Source organism: Leopardus geoffroyi, chromosome A3, assembly GCF_018350155.1.
Source record: "Leopardus geoffroyi isolate Oge1 chromosome A3, O.geoffroyi_Oge1_pat1.0, whole genome shotgun sequence".
Lineage (NCBI taxonomy): Eukaryota > Metazoa > Chordata > Mammalia > Carnivora > Felidae > Leopardus > Leopardus geoffroyi.
In genome coordinates, this window is record NC_059336.1 from 138,573,375 (window position 1) to 138,590,373 (window position 16,999).

At 59.6% G+C, this 16,999-nt stretch overlaps 1 protein-coding gene across 1 annotated transcript; it reads left to right on the plus strand.

Moving 5' to 3' along the window:
• Positions 1 to 12,744: 12,744 nt before the first annotated feature.
• LOC123581680 lies at positions 12,745 to 15,926 on the plus strand. The gene is made up of 2 exons (XM_045447868.1): positions 12,745 to 15,135; positions 15,360 to 15,926. Exon 1 carries the CDS (start codon positions 13,287 to 13,289, stop codon positions 14,196 to 14,198), a length of 912 nt encoding a protein of 303 aa, XP_045303824.1. The 5' UTR covers positions 12,745 to 13,286; the 3' UTR covers positions 14,199 to 15,135; positions 15,360 to 15,926.
• Positions 15,927 to 16,999: the final 1,073 nt, after the last annotated feature.

Below are 16,999 nucleotides of genomic sequence, written 5' to 3' on the forward strand. Positions count from 1 at the left end.
CCCCGCCGAAGGCCCTCCACGGCCAGCCTTACCTCCACGTGTCCCTGGGGCCACTTCCCACCCCGCACTTGGCCCTGCCCGGTCCGCCCAGCCGCGGCCGCACCCCCGGCCCCGTCCTGCTGCCCCACCCACGTGCACACCTCTCCCCTCCACTTACCCCGTTTCTGTGGCTTCCGAAGCGTCCCCGGGCGTGAGCCCTTCCGTGACCACGAGAGTGCCTAGGATTTCTCCTCTGGATATTCTTAGCCAGCATGGTGTCGCTTACATGTGGACATCTTAAAATTAGTTTTCTTTCTTTCTTTTTTTTTTTAAATTAGCTGTTTAAATTTTTTTTTTTAATGTTTATTTATTTTTGAGACAGAGAGAGACAGAGCATGAACGGGGGAGGGTCAGAGAGAGAGGGAGACACAGAATCCGAAGCAGGCTCCAGGCTCTGAGCGGTCAGCACAGAGCCCGACGTGGGGCTCGAACTCACGGACCACGAGATCATGACCTGAGCTGAAGTTGGACGCTCAATCGACTGAGCCACCCAGGCGCCCCAAAATTAGTTTTCTTAAAGCTGGTTTTTATATTTGTGTATGCTTTTTTAGTGTACAACCCATCAGCTTTTGACAAGTGCGTGGCGGTGTGGCCCCCACCGCAGCCATCACCCCCTAACGTCCTTGAGCTTCGCCCCGGAGCCTATCCTCTCCCACCCTGCCCCAGACAGCCTCTCATCGGATCTGCACCCCTACGCCCTTCCGGAAGGTCATGTGACTGGGTCGGTCTGTGGCCCCTCTTTCCGGCGCCTTCAACTTAGCGTGATGTGTCTGAGCCGTATCCACGTACATGCAGGTATGAATACCTCACCGCTTGTCACTGCTGAGAAGTGCCCCGTGGGTGCGTGGACGGCACCACTGATGGATGCCTGGGTTTTCCTGATTTGGGGGAGTATGAGCACACCCGCGACAAGCGTCTCCCACGGGCCCTGTGTGATCACAATTGGCGTTACTCACTCGCCTTGAAAGAAGATTCTAGGCCGTGGGGTAAATGTATGCTTCGCTTTACGAGGGACCGCTAAACCCCTTCCGAAGGTGGCTTGACCATGGCGCATCCCGCCAGCAGAGTCCCCGCGTCCCCGGTGACCTCCGTCCTTGGCAACACGCGTGTGATCTGTCATTGAAATCCAGCCACTGTGGTCTGTGCACAGGCCTTCCAAATGTGGTTTTGTGTTGCATCTCCCCGATGACTAATGATGTTGGCTGGCTTTTCATGTCCGTGTTTTCCACCCATAAATCTTCTCTGCTGAAGCATCTGTTCACACTTTTGTCCATTAAAAAAAAATCAGGTTGTGTGTTTTCTTACTTTTGAGTTTTGAGAGTTCTTTGTATCTTCTGGATGGGAGTTCTTTGTCAGATATTTGGTTTGCAGATATTTGTTCCCAGTCTCTGGCTTCCTTTTTTTTTTTTTTTTTTTTTTTCCTCAACAGTGTCTTCCACAGAGCAAAAAAATTTTAATTTTGCTGATGTCTAATTTATTAATTTTTTAACGGATCATGCTTTTGATGTCCTATCTAAAACCCGACTGCCTAACCCCAGAGTCTGAAAGGTTTTCTCCTATTTTTAACTTAAAGCCTTTATAGGTCTGCCTCCTCCATTCATGCCTGAGACTCGCCAGAGTTAATTTTCGTGTGCTGCAGGAAAGATAGCGAGTCTCCTTTTGTTACACGTGTATCTGCACAAACAAGGGTCATTTGTTGAAAAGGTGACCCTTTCCACTGTCTTCTCAACTCTTTGAAGAGTCGCTTGAGTGTGTTTGCGTGGGGGTCCTGGACTCGCTGTGCTGCTGCACTGGTCTGTGTACTTGTCCTGGTACTGATACTGCCCACGCCTGACTCGCTCACTGGTTCTTGGAGATTCTTTGTTTTGTGGAATCCTTTCCAAAGGGTTCTGGGGTTTTCCAGGTAGACAATCCTATTCTATGCCAAATGCAGACCGTGTTATTTCTTCCTTTCCATTCTCTGTGCCTTCTATTTCTGTGTCTCACCTCGTTGCGCTGGAGGCCAGGAACCCCAGTTCAGTGCTGGAAAGAAGGGCCGGGGGTGGGGGGGGCGGTGACGTCTTGCTTTGTTCCTGATCCCAGGGGTTGAGTCATCCAATCTCTGCCATTAAGTGCACGTGACACATATCAAGTTGAGGAAGCTCCCTTCTCTTCCTGTGTATCGGAGAGTTTTTATCACGACTGGATATTGCATTCTGTCAAATGCTTTTTCTGTGTCCATAGGTACGATTCTGGAGTGTTCCTTCTATGGTCTGTCAATGTGGGGAGTCACGTTGATTGATTTTCAGACGATGACCAGCCTTACACTCTGGGATTAAGCTTCTTTGTCATGATTAGTTAATCTTTTTTTTTTTTTTTTTTTTTTTTTACAGTTTAAAAAAATGTTTATTTATTTTGAGGGGGAGGAGGGACAGAGGGAGAGAAAGAGAGAATCCCAAGCAGGATTCTCGCTGTCAGCACAGAGCCCGACACGGGCCCGATCCCACGAGCAGTGAGGTCATGACCCGAGCCCAAACCAAGAGTTGGATGCTCAACGACCGAGTCACCTGGGTGCCCTGGCCATGATTAGCGATCTTTAAAAAAATACTACTGAAGACCATTGGGGAGGGGAAGGAAAAAAAAAAAAAGATTAGAGGCGGGGGAGCCAAAACATAAGAGACTCTTAAGAACTGAACAAACTGAGGGTTGATGGGGGGTGGAAGGGAGGGGAGGGTGGGGGATGGGCACCGAGGAGGGCACCTGTTGGGATGAGCCCTGGGTGTTGTATGGAAACCGATTTGACAATAAATTTCATATTAAAAAAATACAAAATACAAATATAATAATAAGAAAAAATTACTGCTAAGTTTTCTTTACTGAGGTTTTGTGCAGGATTTTCACCTCTGCGTTCACGAGGCGGATGGGCCTGTTTTCTCTTCCGGTGAGATCGCTGGGCTGGCGCCGGGATCCTGCCGGCGTCGGAGAGCGTGTGGGCGGGCGTGCCCGCTTCTTCTGTCCCAGGAGGCGGTTGTGTCGAACTGATGTGGCGCAAGGCGTGGTAGAATTTGCCGGGGAAGCGCCGGACTTTTCCGTGTGGGGAGGCCCCGCCCGGCCCGCCCCGTCCGCTTGGAGGCGGTCCTTCCCTCCTGCGCCCAGTTTCCTCTCTGTTCTGCACACGGAGTAGATGACACGGACCCGCTCCGGGCGCGCTCGGTCACTTTCCTGTCTGCACTCTACTCTTGAACCTTCCCGGTGATCTTTAATTTCACATCAAATATTTATTTTTTTTCAGTTCTAAAACTTCCATCTGGTTCTTTTTCTTTGTTTTTTTTTCGTAGAGTTTCTCCTCTGCTGCGACATCTGTCTTCCCCTTCGTCTCCAAAGCGTTCACCCTGCTCTCACAGAGCACGGTCGTGGCCGCCGTGGCTCCCAAGTCTCGGTCTCGTAATTCAAATCTCCGCACCCTCCTCAAGTTGGCGTGTGCTGATTTTCTTTACTCTTGAAAATTGCTCGTATTTTCCTGGTTTTTTACTGCACGGAATAATTTTGAATCGTCTCCTGGATATATTGAGGATTCTGTCGCGAGGTGCTGAGTTCTGCTGAAATCAGGGTTTGTCAGCCTGATGGCGTTTTGCCCACCGAGGACACTAGGTGACGTGTGCGGTGCTGCTGGCATCTGGTGGACAGAGGCCAGGGCGGCTGTACGCGTCCTGCGGGGCACGGACGGCCCCCCGCTCCCCATCGCGCCCCATCCGTTATTTGGGCCAAAACACCAACGTAGGTGCGTAGGTTGAGAAGCCTTGTTTAACTCTTGTTTAAACCTTAGGTTCAGAGCACAGGTCTGTCCCAGCACCTGTCGGAAGTGACCGCAGGATCGGCTCAGTGCTCGGAGCCTTTGCCATGCTCCCCTGACTTGGCTCCACGGGCGCCCGGCCAGGGAGACGCCCAGGGCTCCTGTGGGCTACTGGGTCCAGTGCCCCCTGCATCGCAGGGGCCCTTCCCCAGCCTCCACGGCCCTGGCTTCTCCGAGTCTCAGATTCGTGCCCCCCGCCCACACAGCGTGCTGTGGTTCTCGGGGGCAACGTGGGAAGAGAAAACGAAGCAGGAGTCCCCCAAATTCTTTGGAACGCAGGGGCCCGCTTTCCGGGTTCCCGCCAGAGAAGTGGCTTCTCCTGGGCGTCTCAGGAGCCTGTGGTACCGCCACGGCCGCAGCTTCGTGCCCGGCGGGGGCTTCGTGGCAAGGCAGGGGTGGGGAGGGGAGAGGAGAGGATCCCCCGGTGCCTCCCCACACCCTCTGGCTCTCGGGGGCCCCTTTTCAAGAAAGAGGGGTTCTCCCGGAGTCACTTCTGTCCTGCTCCCTGTGCGGCTCTGAGATGCGGCCTGGAAGCCAGGACGAAAGACGGAGGAGGAAAGCCATTCATCCCGGCAGCTGCCGCCATCCGTCAGGCTCTGTGCCCCTTCCCCGTCCTCCCGCTGTCGCGGGCTGTTCAGAGTCCTCAGGTGCGCTCTCTGCATTCCGCCCAGAGCTCTTCGCTGCCGTCCGCGGAGGGGCGACCTGCGGCGGGCCCTCCCCGTCTTGCTGGCACCAGGGCCGATTTGTTTTCTCTTTTCAGAGGGAGAGAGGGAAGGAAAAAGGTGAGCCTGGGCGGTAAGTGGATTTTCTTTAGAAATCAGCGGACGGTGTAATTTCACATAATCCTTTGAAGTGCTGTCTTGGTTGGCATGAGGCATTTTTATGTGGTTCTCTTCAGACGTTTTTCGGAAGAGGGCGGGTAGAGCGGCAGTGCGGGCACGGGCAGAGGACGGCGAGCGCCCTCACAGGTTCAGAGACTCCGTGCGCCCGCACATCCTCCGCATCAGCTGTGGCCACGCGGCAGCCCCGGCCCAAGGCGCGTGCGGCTGTGCGTTGTGTAACGTCCAGACCTTGCCTGAAACCCTCCCGGGGTGTCCCCAGCTGCGCATCTGTGTTCGCTGCGGCTGGATGCGGAGCGTCAGCAAGGCCTCCAAGGCTGCTCTGGAAGAGGCACAGGCTCGAGAACCCTGGGCCCCACCGTTGCCGTGTGGAGGGGACGCGCCCGTGGTGGCTGCCTGGCCCACATCAGACTGTAGGATTTCACTGGCTGAAGACACCACACGTCTCTTACGGCAGAGAGAGTCCATGACCCCAGCAGATACAGTCTTGAGTGGACAACTGCAATCTCTCCTTGGCTCGACCTCTGAGCAAAATGGTGGGCTTCTTTTCATTTTTATTTCTATTTATTTATTTTTTTAATGTTTATTTATTTTTCAGACAGAGAGAGACAGAGCATGAACGGGGGAGGGGCAGAGAGGGAGGGAGACACAGAATTTGAAGCAGGCTCCAGGCTCTGAGCTGTCAGCACAGAGCCAGATGTGGGGCTCGAACCCACGGACCGCGAGATCGTGACCTGAGCCGAAGTCGGACGCTCAACCAACTGAGCCGCCGGGGCGCCCCTAAATGTTGGGCTTTTGATGAATTTCTTTCCATCTCTGATCCTGGCTCTGCCCCCTGCCCGATGGTCTGTGTTAATTTGACCCACGGGTGTTACTTTATTCTTCTCCCAGCAATGCTGAAACGTACATGGGAGCAGTCTTTGAAAGACTGAACTCTCCGGAGGAGAGAGGCTGCATAGAGACAGGGCATCGCATCGTCATAGTCTGGAGCACCACTCTGCCAAGTACACGGAGAAATTATTAATCATCCCTTAACTTTGACATAACATAAGTATCATCTTCGCGATTGAGATCTGCAGATAATTAAAAAGCACGCTGTGTCAGCCTACCGACGGCCGCCTTCCCGCCTGATTATCACGGTGCCCTTGAACGCGTCGTTCTCGGGCGTTGTGCCTGCGACAGCCGCCAGGACCCAGCCGAGGAGCCTGAGAGGCGAATCTGCTCGGGGAGGGCCTGCGCCGCCGGCAGGACTTGCTGGCACGGTGTCCCAGGAAGCAGCACACGGCCTGTCTCTGTCACTTGTTAGATGCGGTTTAATTAAGCAAGGAGGGTCACGGTGGGGAAGACCGGTCTGCCCGGGATTTGATTTGCGAGCTGCTTAAAACGTTTGGAAGCTCCTTCAAGAGACCAGGTGGTAAACATGAGGGGGGTCGTTCACCTGAGCGGTTACGTTAGAACCAGCCGAGATACACCGTGCCTCGTGGAGGGCGTTCCCGGGACCCGGGGACTCGTGACCTTCCGTGCTGGGTGTGGAGGGCCGCCCGCGGCTGTGCCCGAGCGCTGGCTCCCAGTCCAGCCGGCCCCTTGGTCCCCCGGGGGGTTCCCACGCGCCCGCCTCCAGGCCCCAAGGCCCACGGGGCGGAATCTTGGGGAAGGCAGAGAAGTCTGCATCGCCCCCCTCATTGCTATTTTCAACTTTCTACGTCGATGTCCTTGTAGATTCCCCTTGGCTCTGAGAAGTGGTGTGGGAGACCATGCTTTCCTTCATCCGTCCCCCTCGTCAAGGGCATCCTGCACAACAGCGGCTGTTCTGGAGACCGGGGTGTGGACGGCGGCACAGACACCGGGCTGGTTTGGGCTCACCCGGTCCTCTGTGTGCGTGATTCTGTGTGCGTGTCGCTCTCTGTGCCTCCGCCTCGCAGTCCTGATCCCGAACGGTGGCCTCACTGTGTCCCCGTACTCGCAGTGAGGCAGGGGTGTGGCAGGGACTCCATAAATCTTTGCTGAAGAACCATCCAGCCCCCCCCCGGAAGAGACTGTAGAACTTCCGTGCCGAATCGGAGAAGCGATGAGCATTTGTCAGAGTAGATGAGGCCCCGGAGAGATCCAGGCAGGAGGGCTTGGAACAGAGCGTGCGTGACAGTGTGGCGGTGGTGACTCTCGGCCGGAGCCAGTCTGTCTGGGTGACACGGACTCGCGCGGGTCTGCCGTGGAATCGTCACGGCCCGAGTGTGCAGAGCGTCTTCAGGGGTCTACCCCCTGTGCCGTCACCGGCCTCCCTGCGTCGAGGGGTGCTGGCGGGATGTTTGAGACCCTCGACTGCCACACCGTGGGACATGTACGGGAGGCAGTGTGGTCGCCCGGCTTCCTGCTGCTTTGGAAGACCGAGGTCCTGTGGAGCCGCGTGTGGACACGGGCCCGCGGCCCTCCAAGCTTCCCCCGGGACTCGCAGCCTCAGCGGCCCCCTCCGCTCTGTGGCCGAGCGGCACGGTGCTGGTGTGGTGGCGGTTACGTGGCAGCTGCCCGGTGGCGTGGCCGTTGCACGGCCGACGTACGGTCGCAGCTGGGAGCTGCGTGGTGGTCCGTGGACGTCGCGTGGCGGCGTGGGAGCTGCGAGGTCGTTGCACTGTGCTCACGTGGTGAGGGCATCACGGCTGCGCGCAGCCTCGTGGCGGCATCGTGGTATTTGGAGACAGCTGCCCTGTGCTTGAGAGAGCCGTGACCCAGAGCCAGACAGACGCGGGTTCGAACCTGGGTCACGCCACTCATCCCGATGTGGACGACCCTCCCGTTTCGGCAGTGATGTGCCCTCCTCCCTGAGGGGCGCTAACCGCGGGTCTCCAAACGTGCCGGCACGTGCTTGCATTCCCGTCGGAAGCATTCCAGTGTTTGACCGCGCACCAGCGGAAACCAACAGGCCTTGGTGCCTTGCGGTGAGGACTCGGGATACTTGTGACATAGGCCTGAGGGATGGCGCGGGGTCCCCACGGGTGGTAGGTGTCTCGGGTCCACACGCTGTGGGGCGCGGGCCGCCGCGGGCACGCTCGCCCGCCCGCCCGTAAGCACCTCACATCCCCGCTGCAGACACAACGCTCGGGTCTCCCCGTGGAGGCGCCGGCTGAGGGGCTGAGACGTTTCCGCAGATGGGTTATTGCATAACGCAGTTTTTCGGTTTTCTCCATCAGAAGACTGGACAGGCCCTAGGACCGGAGTAGCTGCCCAGAGGGTCAGCGTTCATGGTACAGAACACCCCCCCCCGCCCGCCCCTTTCCTGCGAACAGTTACCACCGCAGTCTCTGTGCAGCCTCTGACATGAGCCTCCCCACCTGCCTGTACGTGGACGGCCCTCAGACCCTGCTGGTGTGGCCTGTCGCCAGTCCAACCCGTTTCAACAGCGGCTGTACTTCTGGTTCCAGGATGGAGCAGCTCAGACCTCTGTCCTCCCCCGGCGGGGTCTCCTTAAACAACGCAGCGGAGCCAGGAGGCAGCAGAAGTCAGAAGATGAGTTTCAACAGCCCAGGGAGGGTCCGTGGGTGCAGGGAGGAGCTGTGTCCGGGGTGCCTGGGCACCCGTACTGGGAGGGGCCGGGCGTCGCTCCAGCTCTCAGGGCACAGCCACCACAGACTGGGTTGAAGACGGTTCAGTTGTGTGTATTTGAGGCCATTGGGCCTGGTCGGTCCCGCCCGTGAGGGCGGCCTGTGTCCGACTGCCAGGCCAGCCTTCGCTGGGAAGGCCCCGGGCAGGTGTGCGATTTGGGCACCCTGGGCTTTCGGCCCCTCTCTGCTCATCACCCTAAAGCAACATTTGCCCGTTGTCAACCCACAGAACTCTGAGCTGTTAAGCCTCGTTCTTAAATGGAAGCGTCTAAGAAAATCCAGAGTACACAAGATAAAAATAACATAAGAGGAAACAGTTTAGGAAAAAAACTGAAAACCCCAGTAAGTATCTTCGAGAGATTTAAGAGGAGAACGCAGTCATAAAACATGAACAGTTTGCTGTAAGAAAGGAACCGTTATACCTCCAGCCGGCTCCTGGAAACCTGAAATGCACTTGCCAAAAAAAAAAAAAAATCAATAAAAAAGGATATAGTTGGGGAAAATTGCTAGAAAGTAGAACAAAAGGGAGGAACTATAAAAGAAAAGGGAAAGGGACTTAAAGGATCAACACAGGACATCGACATCCAGTGAACAGAAGTCTCAGAAAGAGGGAACAGGGAAAACAGAGTAGGTTTCTGCAGAAACAGAAGGAGCAAAGGCCCCGAGTCGGAAGGGGGACTCGGGGCAGAGACGCTGCCTCCTGCCGAATGCAGGACCCGAGGCGCTAGTGTAAAAACGCGAAACGCCGGATTTAAAGACACTAAAGAATTACCTAAAGAAAAACCGGGATTCAGCCGCGAGGATGTTAAAATCAGACCGCACTGGGTCTTGAAAAGCAGCGCGATCACGTTCCGGAGGGCAGCGGAGGTGTGGTTTCAGACCCACGGGAATCGTCAGCGCCCCGGGAGGGGCCCCCTCTGTAGGGAACTTCCCCATCGCGGTGCACGTACACGTGGGAAAGTGCAGGAAGGAAGCAGACCACCGAAGCGTGTGTGTGGAGAGACGCGCCCATCACCTGCCTCCCAGGCTCTGCTGGCACCAGTTACCGAAATGTATCCACTAAGCACCGTTCCTTCAGGCGTCACTGGGGGTGTGAAATAGGGGAGCAAACAAAGAGCGAGGGAGCGACAGGGACCTGGGGACCATGGGCTGATGCCGCGGAGTGGGGGCGCGGCTGCACCTGCCCACACGGGAGCAGGCCCCTCGAGTGTCCGGGAGAGGCGCTCCTGGGGAGGAAGGTACCCGGAGGTTGGGCAGTGAGCTTCCGGGGGGCATGAATGTGAGGCCACGAAGGGCAGGGAAGGAAGGAAAGACCCAGCGGACCCTGCCCAGCAGGACTCAGGTGATGGCCCAAGGCTTGAGCACCGTCTGAACCGCCTGGCCCGCAGACAGGTCAGCAGAAGCGGGGCCGCCTGGGAATGTTTGGTGAGGAGTAAGAGAGAAAGTTCACGCGAGTGTGGCCCTAGGGACCTCGGCCCATGAGAGGACGGAGTCTGACCCCATGTCCCTGTGAGCCGGTGACGGGCCCCTCTGGGCTCTATCCCTCGCGCTGGCCGCCCCCGGGACAGCCCACGGTCAGGATGGCACCGGGGGTCCCGAGCGGCCGCTCACGCACCTGTTCACCTTCCCCTGCAGGCGCACAGGAAACAAAAGATTGTGATTGCGCCATTTTACACGGGGCTCGCGTGTTACACTGATTAGCGATGCTAACTAATTCAGGTTAATTGGTTTTCAACTTCGTAGACTGGAGACAAAGCACAGGAGACTCAATTATATTGAGTAAAAATAGAATGGAATGTTATCAACCTTAACAAGGTGAAGTGTCACGTCAGCGCCAGAGGACGCCAGAGGTGAGGGAGCGGCCGGGGGCGTGCAAGTGCCACACCGACGCCTCCGCGAGCGCAGGGGTGGGGGGGTGGGGCGCTGCAGTGGGGTCAGATGCGAGGGAGAAGGGAGCCAGAGCGCAGCCACACCCGCCCTGGGAGGGGCCCTGGCACAGGGCTGGTGCCGCCCGCCACAGTAGGGAGGACCCCCAAGTCCACCGAGATGTAGTGGCTTTCCCTTACCAAAGCGTGGGGGTGGCCACGGAGGAGCCAGAGTCACATGCAAGGGGGCTACCGCCAAGGAGCACGTCTAGGGGCGGGGAGGGGGGGGCAGGGGTCTCTCTGCCCCCTCTCTTGTCCCCCTTCCCCTCTCCCTCCTCCCCCTCCCTCCTCTCCTTCCTTCCCCTCCTCTCCCACCCCCTGTCCTCCCCCTCCTCACTTTTCTCCCTCCTCCCCTCCCCTCCCTCTTCCTGCTCGTCGCCCTCCTCCCTTCCCTCCTCCCCCTCCCTCCTACTCCACTCCCTCCTCTCCCTCCTCCCCCTCCTTCTCTCCTCTCTTCCTCCTCCTCCCCTCCCTCCTCCCCCTCCTCTCCCTCCTCCCCCCCTTCTCTCCTCTCTCCCTCCTCCCCCTCCCCTCCCACCTCATCTCCCTCCTCCCTTCCCTCCTCTCCCTCCTCCCCCTCCTTCTCTCCTCTCTCCCTCCTCCCCCTCCCCTCCCTCTTCCACCTCATCTCCCTCCTCCCCCTCCCCTCCCTCTTCCACCTCATCTCCCTCCTCCCTTCCCTCCTCCCCCTCCTTCTCTCCTCTCTCCCTCCTCCTCCCTTCCCTCCTCCCCCTCCCCTCCCTCTTCCACCTCATCTCCCTCCTCCCTTCCTTCCTCCCCCTCCTCTTCCTCCTTCCCCTCCTCTCCCTCCTCCCCCTCCTTCTCTCCTCTCTCCCTCCTCCTCCCTTCCCTCCTCCCCCTCCCCTCCCTCTTCCACCTCATCTCCCTCCTCCCTTCCCTCCTCCCCCTCCTCTCCCTCCTCCCCCTCCTTCTCTCCTCTCTCCCTCCTCCCTTCCCTCCTCCCCCTCCCCTCCCTCTTCCACCTCATCTCCCTCCTCCCTTCCCTCCTCCCCCTCCTCTCCCTCCTCTCCCTCCTCCCCCTCCTTCTCTCCTCTCTCCCTCCTCCTCCCCTCCCTCCTCCCCCTCCCCTCCCCACCCTTCCTCCATTTCTCTCTCATCAGCCTTCCTGTACTATTTTATATTAAACATGTACACTTGTCACTTACATTGGAATTTAAAACATTTAAAGGTTTGCTAAGTGAGTAAACATTAGCAACTGGGTTACTTGAGAGAACAAGAGTTTTATTTTGACTACTTGAGGGGCACTCAGTCATTAACGATTGGTACCACCTCCCACCCAGTTCTTGCCGACTTGTTAAAGCGGCCGCCGTGTGCGGGGCCGCAGGCGCTCTGACTTGAGTCAGACAGTGACGGCCACTGGCCACCCCTGGAGGCGCTAACAGGTGTGGTTCCTTGAGAGGAGCCCCCAGTTCAGGCTTTTCATCTTCACGCTGGTGGCTGCTGTTCCCCTCCCGGCCCCAGCGACGAGTCTCATTTTGTAGAGTTTAAGTGGAGCTGTTTTTGTTGCATTAGCAACATAAACGAAGCGATGAGGTGCATCGTGTGGAGTGCTGTGAGCGGTGAGCGTGTTTCTGGACAGGAGGGCCGAGTCGGGCACAGGGCTTGAACAGCTTAAAATGAAACCCCGCCCTGGGCCCCTCGGAAGGAGGGAAGAAAGGCACGTTCCCGGAATCGCTAGGTGGCAGCCGGCCGTGCGGGGTGGGGTTCCGGGGCCGGAGCCAGGAAGTCTTCAAGAAGAGGGGACCTCTGAGACTGTCACCGAAGGACAGGCTGGCCTCACCGGGGACAAGTGGGGGCAGGGGGAGCACAGAGACCCGCACCCGCAGGTTTGTCTGCAAAGGGGGTGGCTGGGAGGGCGGGTCCCGCAGTCGGACGCCACCTGCAGGCTCGGTGCCGAGTCAAACCAGGCGTGAGAGGGAGGAGGACGCGTTTCCAGGAAAGCCCGTTCCTATTGGCTGAGCTGCGACCGTGCACGTGTGACTGTGGGTAAGAAAGTCCAGGCTAGGAACGTGCGCGGGGAACCTGCCGAGCCTCGTGCTGTGCGGGCAGTGTGGACACGGTAAAGCCCTGTCCTCCCTGCTCACCGTTCCCTGAGCGAGAGTGCTGCGCGGAGGCCGGTGGAGTCGCATGGTTGTTGTTTTAATGGCAGAGAAGATGTCTTTAGTCTTAAAAAAATTTTTTTTTAACGTTTCTTCATTTTTGAGAGACTGAGAGTGCACCAGTGGGGGAGGGGCAGAGAGAGAGACACACACACAGAATCGGAAGGAGGCTCCAGGCTCCGAGCCATCAGCACAGAGCCCGACGCGGGGCTCCAACTCACCAGCTGTGAGATCATGACCCGAGCTGAATTCGGAAGCTCAACCGACTGGGCCCCCTAGTGCCCCTAAGTTTATTTATTTATTTTGAGAGAGAGAGAAAGAGAGAGAGCATGAGCAGGGGAGGGGTAGAGAGAGAAGGAGAGAATCCCAAGCAGGTTCCACACGGTCAGTGCAGAGCCTGATGCGGGCTGGATCTCACAAGCCCCGAGATCATGACCTGAGTCGAAGTCGGATGCTCAACCGACTGAGCCCCCCAGGCACCCCTGATGTATTTAGTCTTTGAAAATTGAAGACGTAGAAACTAACTCTGCAAAAGCCCTGTTCTGGTCGAGGAATCAGGACCTTGGAGCCAACCTGGGGCCGCAGCGCTGGGGCTGGTCTCAAAGGTGCCGCACTGACTCTGGGGTGCCTGGGACTTCGCCTGCCCCTAGAGTGGGATTCGGGAGGGACCCTGACGCGTCTGGGCCACCGGCCTCCTCTGGGGCCTCCCTCGGATCATCCGTGCGGTGTATCTCTCTAGCGTCTCGTGGGCCGGACTCTGCTGTGTGGCCCTCAAAGCTTGTACCACAAAACCAAGCCCGGTTTCACTGGCTGGCCGTCTTCCTTACTCCGCAGAGGAGGGGCCGCTGGGCTGGGACCCCAGGGCTGAGGATGGGGCACACGGGGCCACACTGGTGTGCTGGACTCCTCTGCATCACCTTGCGTGCTTTTCCTGGATGCTCTGGTGTATTTCTCACGGTAACCGCAGGACATGGGAGCTGCTGCCGCCGACCGCGGACGGCTCTGGGGCTGCCTGGGGCCCTGGCCGGGGGCTGGGCAGGATCGGGGACCCTGGGGGGTGCCCTCCGGCGCTGGAGTCGCTGCGGTCCCGCTCAGAGGTCAGTCCACAGGCCCTCGGCTCTGCCAGTGAGAACGGCACCAACATTAAGCACAGGGAGGAGGCACCGTGCCAGGTAGCACATCATCTGGGATTATTGCTTCTTGCCTTCTTCATCCAGCTTGAAATGCCCACCAGCTGTGTGTCCTTCCGTCTGTCTGGGTTACGGGTGCCAGGGACACAGGGCTGTCTGTCGGGTGCAGGACGGCGTGTGTCCTGGGGAGGCAGGAGGGGCCCTACGGCACACACCGCTGCGTGGACGGGGCCTGGATTCATCCCGGTGGCCGGGGGTCCCGTGGGCCCGGCCGCTGGGCGGTGGGCCTTTGCTCGAGCACGGCGCTGTGGCCGGGGGTGGGACAGCCACTCCTCCTCCTCCACGACACCGGCAGGAGACATTGCCCCCGGAGAAAGCCGGGGTTTGTCAGCTGCAGAGGGAACAGGGCGAACTTGTCTCACTCCAGCTCTGCAGTCCTGTCATCCTGAGGTTCAGGGTACCCCACGGGCTCAGGCGGGGCGCCCCCCGCGGCTCAGAGATGCTGGCGCCGCCCCCCCCCCCCCCCCCCCCCCACCAAGGGGGGCTGAGGGCTCTGGGGCTCTGACCTTCCCTCCGCAGGGCGACGAGGCAATTCCTATTCCGGGGACGTTTTTCACAATAAATCCAAGTCAGGCTCTGAGAGAATGGAAGTCCCCGGGGCACAAGGTTATGGGCACCTTGACAACCTGGGGCGAAGTAAATCAGCAGAACGGATGACATTTTTCCAGATGGAAACCAAGTGCGGGACTGTCTCCTCAGGAAGAGGAAGCCAGCGTCTAGCACAGCAGGTTGCTCGCGGAGGGAAGCTGCTGACGGGTCTGCGCTCAGAGAGGGCAGAGGGGTCTGCGCTCAGAGGGGGCAGAGGTTGAGGCCGATGGCCGAGGGTCCTCGCGGGGCGGGAGCCGGGGAGGGTCCTGGAGCCTGAGCTGCTCGTGTGTGTTCACTTCATGCCACGTGTTGTCTCGTGGAGGCAGGGCCGGGTGGCGTGAACAGGTGATGGGGCGCTGGGCCGGGCGGGGGAGGGAGGGAGACCCGGGGGCAGAGGTCAGGGCAGAGAGGCTGAGACACCTCCCCGGGTTCCTTGTTTGACGGGGAAGCGCTGATTAGGCGCCTGTGTCCGCAGGGAGCAGCACTGCCCGTGCCTGGTGCTGCTGGCCCCTCGTGAAACCGAGGGCGTTACCGTCGTTCCCACCTTGGCTGGGGGCTCAGAGAGGCTTGCGCAGGTGCCCGCGGCCACGCACGAGAACGGTGTTGTCCGGCCTCCACGCGGCAGCGGACCCCAGAGTCTCTACCGCCTCCCCTCTAAGCTCCCCGGGGGCAGGTCACGCGTCTTGGTCACCGTGTCCTCCCCTGTCCAGCTGAGTGACCACAGGGAAGCGTCCAGAAACGTCTGAATGAATGAGCGAGCCCACGTCATCCCGAGGATACCTTTACCGACAACAGCCTCCGTTCATCGATGGCCGCTGGCCCGTTGGCGCCCCAGCGGCCCTGTGAGGTGTGGGGACACCCGGGCTCGCGGGGGATTGTCGGCGCGTTCCAGGTCGCGCCGCTGGTGGAGCTGGGAATGGAGCCCACGGGGCTCTGACCTCTGTCCTCGCGGGAGCCGTCCCAGGGCTGAGTCCGCGTGAAGGAGCCTGTCCTCAGCTGTCTTCAGGTGCACGTCAGCGGGAGACGAGGACCCCGTGGGAAGGCGGCGGCGCGGAGGCTGGTCTGCTGGGGGTGGGGGGTCTGTCCTGATCCCGGTGCCCAGGCCCCCCTCCCTTCTCCACGTAGAGAACCTGGCCCAGGCCTTGGGGCTCCCAGACCAGCAGAAAGCGTGGCCGTGGCGCTGTGCATGTCCGGGTCTCCGTCCTGAGGGGCCTGGCTGCCGTGTCACAGGCCCATCACGTCCGTCTGGAGGAGGACCCAGGGAACGGCCCCACACGGGCAGGGGAAGCGCTGGCGTCCGGAGCGGGACGGCCGCCGTCAGCACCGCACACGTGGGGGGAGCCGTCCCCGACCTGCTGCCCGGACCCCCGTGTGCTGGAGGGCTGTCCTGTGAGCCCTGCCCGGAGTCCCCACCCCCAGGGTCTCGGGGCGGCCTCGGCTTCTGTGTCCGGCCGCTGTGTGTCGCCGTGGTGTGTGACGGACGGCTCGGTCCACCCGCCTGGGGCCGAAAGCGCAGATGGCGGGCGGCCATCGGGGCGGGATCTCGAGGGCCGCAGGCACAGCGTCCGGGGCCGTGGCCGAGACGAGCGGTGCACGGCCGTGTCTGAGTCTGTGCGCGGCCTGTTGTGGTTTCAGAGGTGCGGGCAGGTTAGCAGGCATCTGGGATCCTGGGAGGAGAACGGGACACATCCGTCCTGCTGACACCAAAGTCACCACGGGGCAAGAAGAGAGGCAGGGGGCGCCTGGGTGGCTCAGTCGGTTGAGCGTTTGACTTCGGCTCGGGTCCTGCTCTCACACTCCGTGAGTTCCAGCCCCGCGTCGGGGATTCCGTGTCTCCCTCTCTGCCCCTCCCCCGCTCATGCTCTGCCTCTCTCTCTCAAAAATAAATAAACATCGAAAACATTTAAAAAGAAAGAAGAGAGTCAGGCTTCCAGGTGCTGTTCGTCGTGGGGCGGGTGGCTCCAGGCGGTGGCGGGAGAGTACCTGTGAGCGAATGAACACCGGCGAACACCCAGTGCCCTGGGCCCAGAGACCAACACAGCCCAGGAGCCGTGGGCCAGGAGCGTGTGCACTAGCATCCGGGCAGCGGCCCGGGGGAGCAAGGTGGAGAGGACCCGGTTCCCTCTCCGGTGCTTCGTGTCACTGGAAGGACACGCGGTTGGGCCCGGCCTTGGCTCCACCGGGTTAGAGGCTGTGTGGCGTGCTGTTCGCGGTCCCAGGCTCCCGGGAGCACCGTGAGCTCCCAGATCGGGCCGTCCTCCTCTGTTCGGCGCCCCTGTGAGTCCCACACCCGGGCTCTTCCAGCCTACACACAACCTCCATGTGGACAGAGCTCCTCCCTCTGTAACTTACGGGACTGCATCCGCCCGTCCCAGACACGCTTCCCGCGGCACAAAGCCACCTCCGCCTCGCGGCTGGGCGCACAGCTGGACACAGAGCTGGAAGGAGCTCGCGCTCAGGTCATCCGGAGCAGAAGATCCAAGGAGATGACACAGGTGACAGGGAAGCGGGCCACTCTCTCTTCGTGCCTCGCCTCTAACACCTGTCAACGACCGCCCATCATCCCTCCAGACCCCCAGAGGTCACTGCTACCTCTTGGAGATGTGTGGCCCCGGCCCCTGGGCTCAGCATTGCCCCCACCACTCCTCCCGTCCACGGAGTGCGAGCAGGGGAGGGGCAGAGAGAGAGGGAGACACAGAATCCGAAGCGGGCTCTGGGCTCCACGCTCCCAGCTGTCAGCACAGAGCCCGACACGGGGCTCGAACTCACAGACTTCGAGATCATGAAAGAAGCCAAAGTCGGACGCTTAACTGACTGAGCCCCCCAGGCGCCCCAGGGTAAACAGTCACTATATGCTTAATAGTTTCAGA